The 10,684-nt window shown below is 37.1% G+C and overlaps 1 protein-coding gene across 4 annotated transcripts in view; it reads right to left on the bottom strand.

The window, feature by feature from the left end:
• Nucleotides 1–10,684, bottom strand: part of PHF6 (PHD finger protein 6) — a 74,166-nt gene that overhangs the window by 10,442 nt on the left and 53,040 nt on the right. For 2 of the 4 annotated variants that reach the window (XM_012001319.1, XM_012001320.1), the window contains 4 exons: nt 8,908–9,074; nt 8,600–8,743; nt 7,446–7,550; nt 5,403–5,536 (listed from right to left, as the gene is read on the bottom strand). In XM_012001319.1, the coding sequence (XP_011856709.1) occupies nt 5,403–5,536; nt 7,446–7,550; nt 8,600–8,743; nt 8,908–9,074 (550 nt within the window). Of the gene's footprint in view, nt 1–5,402; nt 5,537–7,271; nt 7,551–8,599; nt 8,744–8,907; nt 9,078–10,684 lie in introns of those variants that run through there. The other 2 variants (XM_012001318.1, XM_012001321.1) reach the window with 2 other exon arrangements.

The following is a 10,684-nucleotide window of genomic DNA, read 5'->3' as shown; positions in this document are numbered from 1 at the left end:
CGCCTGCCTCAGCCTCCCGAGTAGCTGGGGACTACAGGCGCCCACCACTGCACCTGGCAAATTTTTTGAAGTTTTAGTAGAGACAGGGTTTCACCGTGTCAGCCAGGATGGTCTCGATCTCCTGACCTCGTGATCTGCCTGCCTTGGCCTCCCAAAGTGCTGGGATTACAGGCGTGAGCCACCGCACCCGGCCAGGGAAGCCATTTCATTCAGAAATATTCCTCCCTGTATTTCCTCCTATTTGTCCCTTCTTCTCTTGCCAAACTACACACCTATATGGGTTCTCATTTGAACTCAATGGTCTCTATCTGGAATCTACATTACAAGTGGATTGCAGAAACAAATCTCAATAGGAAAAAAATAAAAGAGCAATTCAAATCATTATGGATCCAAGTACAAATATTTTTGTTTTGAGAGGGTCACTGAAATGTGGTTGTCTAATAGCTAAAAAGCAAAAACAACCCAGACGTCTGAAAAAGGAACCAATAAACTGATATACCTATATAATGGAATACCATGCAATCATTAAAATAGATGTAGGCTGGGCACAATGGCTCATGCTGTAATCCCAGCATTTTGGGAGGCTGGGGCGGGTGGATCGCTTGAGTCCAGGAGTTTGAGACCAGACTGGGCAACATGGTGAAATCTCGTCTGTACAAAAAAAATCAGCTGGGTATAATGGGGTGCCCTTGAGGTCCCAGCTACTTGGGAGGTTGAGGTGAGAGGACCACCTGAGCCTGGGAGGTTGAGGCTGCAATGGATTGTAATCGCACCATTGCACTCCGGCCTAGGTGACAGAGTGAGAGTGTCTCAAAAAAAAAAAAAAAAAAACCCAAAAACCAAAAAAAACCAAGATGTAAAATTGATTAATGTCACACAAAAATGTCTCAGATAAGTGGAAAAGAGATTATAAAACGGCATAGATAAGAAAATCTTTTTTTTTAAGAAAGCAAAGGAATAAAAGGATGGCTGCCCCATAGGCAGAGCAGCAGAAAATCTTGTTTTTATAAATACATGCACATAATCACATAAACGTCTAAGAGAAAACATTCCAAAAGATTTAAAATTATTACCTCTGCGTGGTAGAATTAAAGTTGACATTAAGTATTTTTTCTCATCTATATTTCCATTTTTCTTCCAAAATGAAAATGGAAATATTTTCCATTTAAAACTATTATAATAAAAGCATCTAAAAGTTACATTTTAAATATAATAGTTCTCCATATAATCTGATTTTGGATATTTAAAATCAGCCTGTTATTTTAAAATGTTAATGGCTACTTTAATAATAATATACTGCTCATGAAGATATTCAAACACTACAGAATCCTATCATGGAGAATATAAACTTGCCTCTTCTCCTCCATCCCTATGTAACTAATGAGAAGTAATATAACCATTAAGCTTGTTGAATATGTTTCTAGAGATTTTTCTACGTACACAAAAACATATACACACATATGTGGAAGGAGACCTTAAGGAGGGGTGAGCAGAAGGATGGTGATGTGGGTCTTTGACGACACTGAAAAATTGCCTACCACATCTGGATTGCTTTTCTCTGCATATCTTTTAGGTGAGAAAGCAACCCTCTCTCTTGTTAAGCTGCTATTTTTTTTTTCTGTTATATAAGGTAAACACAACCATTACAAGTGAAAATTATATCACATTTAGCCTTTCAAATAAAACTGTCAAAAAATTTGGATTTGATCAAAATTATACCAAATTTATACATTTGGTGAGAATAGGTGTCTTTCGAAGCTGAGTTTTCTATCAAGAAACATAATACATTTCACCACTCATTTCAGTCCTTTGTAAAATGCAATTTTTGACCAGGTATGGTGGCTCACAGCTGTAATCCCAGCACTTTGGGAGGCGCAGGTGGGTGGATCAGTTGTGTCCAGGAGTTTGAGACCAGCCTGGACAACATGGTGAAACCTTGTCTCTACAAAAAATAGCAAAAATTAGCCAGGCATGGTCACGTGTACCTGCAGTCCCAGCTACTCGGGAGGCTGAGGTGGGAGGATCACCTGAGCCCAGGAGGTCGAGGCTGCAGTGAGCCATGATCATGCAGTGGCACTCCAGCCTGGGTAACAGAGTGAGACCCTGTCTCCCCACCCACACCCCAAAACAAAGCTTTGTGTGCTTTTTTTTTTTTTTTTTAAAGAGAAAAGAAATATTTTATTTCCAAACATGACTTGCTCTCTCAGATGCAGCTGTGTGTGCTTTTTTTAAATGGAAAAAATTCATCTTTAGTGTATGTGTGTTTGGCGGGGTATGGCAGACGATTTTCGTTTACATTTTCTAACTAGTTATTACTGGAATTGCTTTTTAAAAGTCATCTCACATTCAGCAATCTTACTGAGCTCTTACTAATTTTAATAAATTCAAAGTTGATTCCTTTGAATTTTCTTGGTAAACAATGATATAAGTAACAAATATTGATCATTTTATTACACACTTTTATTTATTTTTATTTGAGATGGAGTTTCGCTCTGTTACCCAGGCTGGAGTGCAGTGGGGCAATCTCGAGGCCGGTCTCAAACTCCTGACCTCGTGATCTGCCAGCCTCAGCCTCCCAAAGTGTTGGGATTACAGGCGTGAGCCACTGCGCCTGGCCTTATTTTTTAAGTTGAGACAGGGTCTCACTATGTTGCCCAGGCTGGTTTCTACTTCCAGGGCTCAAGCAATTCTCCAGTGTGGGCCTCCTGTGTAGCTGGGGCTACAGGCGTGTGCCACTTTGTGTGGCTAATTTTTAAATGTTGTGTAGAGATGGGTCTTACTGTGTTGCCCAGGTTGGTCTCGAATTCCTGGCCTCAAGCAATCCTCTTGCTTCGGCCTCCCCAAGTGTGGGATTATAGACGTGAGCCACTGCACTGGGCCTCTTTCTTTTTGTCTTGCATCAGCTTAACCCTCTAGAAGAATGTTAAAAGTCATGCTAGTAGTTGGCATCTTTGTCTTCTTCCTAATCTGAATTAAAGTATAGTCTAATGGTTTTCAATTAGAGATGAACATAAGAATCACTTGGGGAGTCATAAAAGTGCATGGTTTGGGCCCCAACCCAGACCTACTAAATTTAAATCTCTACGGGTAGGGCTCAGGCATGAACATTTTAAAAGAGGGTCTTATCCACATCACAGTGATTCTGAGGCTCACTCCTGGTTAAGAACCATTGCTCCTTTACTTTAACAACAAATAAGCTATTTGCTGTTGTTTTTCTCATAAACACCTATTAAGATTCCTAGCTTACCAAGAGCACTTGTTACTTTAAAATTCAGAAACTGATGTTGAATGTTATCAAATGTCTTTTCACCATCTATAAGGAAGGTGATAAGATTTTTATTTACTCTACTAACAAATTATATTAATATATTTCCTAATTTTGAACAGTCTTTTTTCTTTCTATTTTTAAAATTATATAGAGACGAGAGTCTCGCTTTGTTGCCTGCACTGATCTGGAACTCCTGGCCTCAAGCAATCCTCCCACCTAAGCCTCCCAAAGTGTTGAGATTATAAGTGTGAGCCACTGTGCCCAGCCTGAACAGTCTTTCAATTCTTAGAATACAGACCTGGATTTGATTTACTAATATTTTAATTAAAATTTTTGTATATTTATAAAAGTGAGATTGTGGCTGGGCATGGCTCATGCCTGTAATCCTAGCACTTTGGGAGACTGAGGCAGGGAGATCACTTGAGCCCAGGAGTTTGAGACCAGTCTGGGTAACATAACAAGACCCCTCCTCAAAAAAAAAAAAAAAAAAAAATTAAAAAAATTAGCTTGGCTATAGTCCCAGCTACTTGGGAGGCTGAGGTGGGAGGATCACGTGAGGCCAGGAGGTCAAGGCTGTAGTGAGTCATGATCACACTACTGCACTCCAGCCTGGACAACAGAGTCAGATCCTGTCTCAGAGCAAAAAAAGGGAGACTGGTCTACAGTTGGTTTGTCTGTCTTTTAACGTATCTTTGTTAGGTTTGGTACCATAGTTACGTAAGCTTTACAGAATGAAGCAGTAAGTTTTCCATCTCTTGCTATGTGCTGGATCTCTTAAATAACATTGGGATTATTTGTTCCTTAAAGGCTTTATAAAACTCCCTTGAAAACATTTGTGCCTTGATTATTAAACAGAATTTGGCAAATTTTGTTATATAGCATAGCACCTTATGTAAGCACCCAAATGGCTTGGTGACTGCTTGTGCACATTGTCTTTTACACAGAATACTAGACCTGGAAGTTATTGGTTTATTGCATTCTAGGCATGTGAGAGTAAGGAAGTGCTTTACAACTCTGGACAGCAAATAAAAACTTCAGGAGTCCCTGCCAACTTATACTCCAGTTGATTAAACAAATGGAACCATTACATTAACACCACCTAACCCAAGGCAGCACAGGTAAGTGGAAGACCCATAAAAAAGAGGGTGACCCCCAAACCCAAATCTTCAAACTTTATTTTTTCATCATCTTCTCAAGAGAACCTTTTGCCTTCTATCTATCACATCCTATTCTAAGCTACCAATAATTCTCACCTGGACCACCAGCACTAGCCTCCTAACACATCTCCCCATTTCCACCTCTGCTTGTGTCTCACCCAGGGCACTTGCATATGTTGTTCTCTCTGCCCAGAATACCTCTCCCAACCAAGGCTCACCTTTGTCCTTAATATCTCAGCTTAAAGCTGAGCACTATTTCCTTCAGAAAATTCTTAAAGACTCCCCACTACAGACTAGGTTACCTCTTCCTTCTTACATGCTCTCATAACACTTTGTAACTTCTCTGGAACACTTATGCTGCTATGTTGTAATTGCATATCTGTCTGGCCACTTAAATAATAGGTCTCTCCCAATAGATTGTAAGCTTCTTGTTGCCCAGGCTGGAGTGCAATGGCACAATCTTGGCTCACTGCAACCTCTCCCTCCTGGGTTCAAGTGATTCTCCTGCCTCAGCCTCCCGAGTAGCTGCGATTACAGGTGCCTGCCACCACACCTGGGTAATTTTTGTATTTTAGTAGAGACGGGGTTTCACCATGTTGGTCAGGCTGGTCTCGAACTCCTGACCTCAGGTGATCCACCTGCCTTGGCCTCCCAAAGTGCTGAGATTACAGATGTGAGCCACCGCACCTGGCCCAGCATATGTAGTTTTGATCACTGTTATATGCCCAGCTTCAAGCACAATGGCTGGCACACAGGAAGCATAACTAACATTGGATGGATGAATGCTAATCCAGGGATATGTAGTCAGAGGAAAATGCCAATTGTAGTACTCATTCCTTACACAATGTGCTCAGTATTCTATTCTATACTTAACTAAATATCACCTAAGAATAGAGATTGAGTAAACTAATGTCATCTATTTAAGGACAGTTACTTACTAACATGTTTAGGGAAATAGACAATTGTTGTTTTCTTACTTGTAAATTCCTCGTGACATATTTTCAATGTATTTAGCTTTGTCTTGTACTCCACAGTGGTAATGGTAAGTCTTAACACAGGCTTTTATTTCACATCCAATAGTAGCACCAGGCTGACTGCAAAGTGTACATTTCTGTATAAGGAAAGAGAAATAATCGTAAGCAGTATTTCAAGAAAACAGCAGCCATTTTCTATTGAAAAAGAATACACTGAAATTATCACGTAGCATATAACTGAAATAACGCTGCAGCTGAAACCATACTTTGATAAGCCTTCTAATATTGCCATCCCCTGATGTTTCTATTATTTAACATTTGTAAACTGCCGGCTTGTTAGAAAAACTACTGACCATCCCAGGTCTGACATCTAAATGTAGGTAAGACTCTCCTCAATACTGCCAAATACACAAAAAAATGATGTTGTGTATTTTAGTGGTTGGTTTCTTTCCCTCCCTAAGATCAGATCCTTTCCTATTATGATTAGGGGAAAGAATAAGAAACCAGAAAAGCAGTTCCCCCACAGAAGAATCACTACCAGTAGACAAAAGTGCAGAGGGCGACTAAAGGGGCTGAAATCTTTTCAAGACTTCTCAGTTTGGCCTAGATAAGCCTTGCCTGAAGAATGTTCGGAGATTAAAAGGTAACTGTTGAAAAAGGGGTTTCAAGTCAAATAAGTTTGAGAAAGGATAGGTTAAGCACATCACTTTATTGCAGGACTTCTCACAGCCTTTTCTCCAAGGGTGGGGGCACAGAGTAAACAGTTTTCAAGTTTATTGAAATCTAGATGCCCTTTTATCTCTGGAGGGGTGGGGGAACATCTTGATGAACTAACTTCCTTTAGAGCACACTTGGGGGAAATGCTAGGTTAGTGTTTACCCCAACCCTCAATGGTGCAGAGGTAAACAATAAGTTGGCAAGATAATTGAATTGCTATCTTAGTCACCTATTTGAACTTTAGCTGTATTATACAACACTGCTCTGAATAATACGATAAAGTGGTTTTTCCTTTTTTCAGTACCACAGGCTCTGTTATGAAAGTTTCCTTTTCAGCTGGATGCTCACGCCTGTAATCCCAGCACTTTGGGAAGCTGAGGCGGGTGGATTGCATGAGGTCAGGAGTTCATGAGAAGCCTGGCCAACATAATGAAACCCTGTCTCTACTAAAAATACAAAAATTATCCAGGTTTGGTGGTGCATGTTTGTAATCCCAGCTACTTGGGAAGCTGAAGCACGGGAATCACCTGAACCCGGGAGGCAGAGGTTACAGTGAGCCAAGATCGCGCCACCGCACCCCAGCCTGGGCGACAGAGTGAGACTCTGTCTCAAAACAACAACAACAAAGAAGGCCTATATGAAACAAGTGCCACAAATTTTGGTAATTGATGAAGCAAGATGATGGATAGATACGTGTTACTAGGCTTTCCAATTGTGGTATGTTTGAAAATTTCCCAACAAAAAATTTAAAAATTAATTTCTAGAGACAACTGATATTATTATAGCATTCATAAGCTATAAAGGAGTAAGTGATCAATAAAGATGCCAATATTTCTTAGAGCTACTTGTTGGTAATTTAGTATGTTTAACAACATGAGACTAAGGTGTATTTTATATTATTTTATTTAAAAAAACTTTTAACGCTATGACAAACATTTTAAGAGGCAGTCCTGTGTATGTGTACTTTAAAAAGAAAGCCCTGAAAAAAATTTCCTTTAAGCAAGCTTACACAATGTAACATTTTAAACTTAAAAAAGTTTGTCACATTCATATCTTCATTTATTTTATTGTTAAAGGCTTGCAAATGCCTTGAAATGTATATAAATCTCAGTATAATCCTCTTAAGTAATGAAGTTACATAGAAAGAGAAATAAGTTTCAGTAACATCAACATCCTTTATTATATTACAAATAAGTCAATATACTTTGCTTTAACATATGAACTACTTTATATTAAATTTTCTGATGACTGGATAAATTTGGGATGTACTCTAAATTTAAAGCAGCAAGTCAAGTGTAATGTTGCATAACAAATATAAAAACTACAGACCATTCTTTTTCCTCGCTTAATCTCCTGAAGTACAGTTTTAATATCAAAGTCTCCAAATTCTGCTCTTGAGGTTGTTGTGAGCTGGACTGTGCCAGAAGAAAACAACTAGAGAAGAAAAATGCAGGAACATTAACATTCAGAATCCTTATGAGGAAAACATTAAATGTGATAACAAGTGTGTTATATTTAATTTCCGAAGAAAGATAATCTTTCCTTAATAATCAAGTATCTGCTCAAATATTTTTAATATATTTACATGTCTGATTAAAATACAGCTAAAATTATGGACATTGAAATAAAAATGAAGATTGACAGTGTGAAGCCAAGATTAAATCGCTTCAAGCAATGAAAATTTCAACAATGTCACTCTATTCTCAACTATTTTACATTTCCACAGTTTTAAAAAACAGTTTAAATTGGCAAATTTCAACCACAGATGCAGATCAGAATCACTTGGGGGATTTTGTTTTTCAAACTAGACACATATGAGATCTATTCCACAGGGTTCCTAGATGCACATATTTTGGAAAAAGCTCACCAGGTAAATATGATATGTACTCTGGTTAAGAACCTGTGACATAAATAATGTAATTTTAAAAACCTTATCAATGGGATGAGTCATTCAATACACTCTAAGTCAAAGATATTTATGTATACTGTAAGTCAGGCATGGATCTAAGGATGTCAAGATAAAAACTTATTCTTATCTTCAAGGAATTTAAGAGTCTGTTAGGGAAGATAAGTTCATAAATGAATAACTGTAATACAGTGTGTTAAGTACAACAGAGATAATTATTAGGTTATAGTAAAAGTCTAAAATATATTTCATGACATGCTTATAAAGACAAAATTTTTACAGTTATGAAATAATTAATTACAGATTATCCTAACTACAGTAACTATAATTAGAACTACTTCAAATCCTACTAAAACATAAAGGCTATAATTTAACAAAATCTAAATTTTATTAAGATTTGGGATTACAAGATATACTATTCATGACTCTAAAATACTAACACTTGTGGGGGAAGTTTTTTGGTTACTAGCTAAATGATTTTTAAAAAATCACTTGGGCTTTTAGATCACAGGGGAAACAAAGAAAAACAAACAAACAAACAAAAAAACAAAATTGGGCTTAAAAGAACCATGGTTACCATGCACTTATAATGGGCAGCTGCCTTCTTGGCATTAAATATATGCAGTTTTCCTCGTGCTTCATTTTCTTCCTCCCCTACATGGCAAAATCCACATTTAGGCCTGGTGTCACTAGGGCTGCTTCTGTGTGGAGACCTATCTCTCTGCAAATGTAAAAGAAAAAAAGAACTTAAAAAAAAATCATGAAAATATGCTATCAGTATTTCAAGCTTATTTAACATTTCAAATGATGAACTTCACCTATAGTTTAAATGAAATATTCATGGTGCAACAAAAAGTAAGAATCCAACAGTTTTTTTTTACTTACATAGGAACTACTTTCCATTTCGTCTGTTCCATGGGAGGATGTGGACCTGGTATCTTCTGACAGTCCTTTAAAATTAGTTTTTCTTGGCCTTCCTTTGCGACTTTTCTTTTTACTTTTAGGTGATGAGGGCTCCAGTTCGTGTTCATTAAAACTTTCCTCTAAATCAGCTGCTTAAAAATGAACAAAAACCTTTTATGGACCAATCTCAAAATAAGTATTAGTTCATGGGTCTTTAGGACATATGTTTCTCCTTAGAATGAAACTGTCTCCAGAAATGAGGAGAAATGGTCTGTGGTATGCTCAATATAGCAACCCAATGTTTCAGATAAATGCAATAAAAATCAAATACAAATAGTTTAGTAAATTAATTTTTAGAGTTTGCTTTTGTATTTTTTTTTTTTTTTAACCATAGGTTTCAAAGAGTTTGTAAAAGTAGAACACTTACCTAGAAAATACACTTATTGTAACTTGGAAAACTAAATGAAAATAAAGTAGATATATTTGTGCTATCCAATGTGGTAGCCACTAGCAACATGTGGCTTAAAAAAATTAAGTCAGTTATAATTAAATACAATTAAAACTTCAGTCTCATAGTCACACTGACTGCACTGCAAGAGCTTATTAGCTATATGCGGCTAGTTGCAACTGTATTAGACAGCACATATACAGTGTCACTGTCACAAAAAAAGTTCTATTGGATAACATTGGTCTAGATTACTCTTCAAACTATCATGAAAACTGAATGAATAAATTCAACAAGGAAGTCATTTACAATTGAACTAATGGATCAAGTAATTAAACAAATATTAAGTACAAAAAGAATTTCTAATACAAGCAGTAAAAGAAGTATGTTGCTAGTTAGTTGCATATGCTTTAATGAATTAAGCAAAACCTACGCAGAAATTTGAGAACTGCATTTCTCAGTAATCTGAAAAGAATTTCTACCATAATGAAAGGTGTTTCATCAGTAGTTTACTATAAATATTTTATTTATTGAGGGCCTCTGTATAAGATAATGTATTAATATTTAGTGTTTAAAAGGGTAATAAAAACCAAATGTTCACTTGCCATAAGGTCAAACTATGGAAAGTTTTAGGTACGGCTCTAATATCTTCAACATTTTTTCCTTTACCATGTTATTGATTATAATTCTAGAGACTAATTTCTCAATGAGAAACCATATCAACTCCTATGCTCAGATGTTAATATCTTTCCTACTACTTCGAAGGTTGTTTATTAGAAACGAAAGTACATTTATTATAAGAAAAGGGCAATTCAGTTGGTATACCTGAATATATATAAACTAAGGGAACTACAAGTATTAGATTGTTTGCAAAACAGTTAATAACAATATACATGAGTGCAACTTCACAGAGCTGTGGTAGGACCTGAGGGAGTTAAGGGGAAAAGGTAAAAGTTATTGGATAGTGTTTTATAGGCAACAACATAAATTCATGTGAATAACTTCCTGTGAAGACAGAGAAGTCAATTAAAGATGTTTTCTCTCCTTAACACAATAGCAAATTTCATGTCAGAATATACTACTTAATTTAAATATTCAAATTGACAATCTTTAATACAGGGAATTTCACTAAAAGCTGTCAGAATCACTTGCACTTGGCTGGACACGGTGGCTCACACCTGTAATCCCAGCACTTTGGGAGACCGAGGCGGACAGATCACGAGGTCAGGAGTTCAAGACCAGCCTGGCCAATATGGTGAAACCCCATCTCTACTAAAAATACAAAAAATTAGCTGGGCGTGGTGGTGCGCGCCT

The sequence above is a fragment of the Mandrillus leucophaeus genome, unplaced genomic scaffold (genome assembly GCF_000951045.1).
Source record: "Mandrillus leucophaeus isolate KB7577 unplaced genomic scaffold, Mleu.le_1.0 Scaffold659, whole genome shotgun sequence".
Taxonomy (NCBI): Eukaryota; Metazoa; Chordata; class Mammalia; order Primates; family Cercopithecidae; genus Mandrillus; species Mandrillus leucophaeus.
This window is presented reverse-complemented; position numbering and strand designations above follow the sequence as displayed.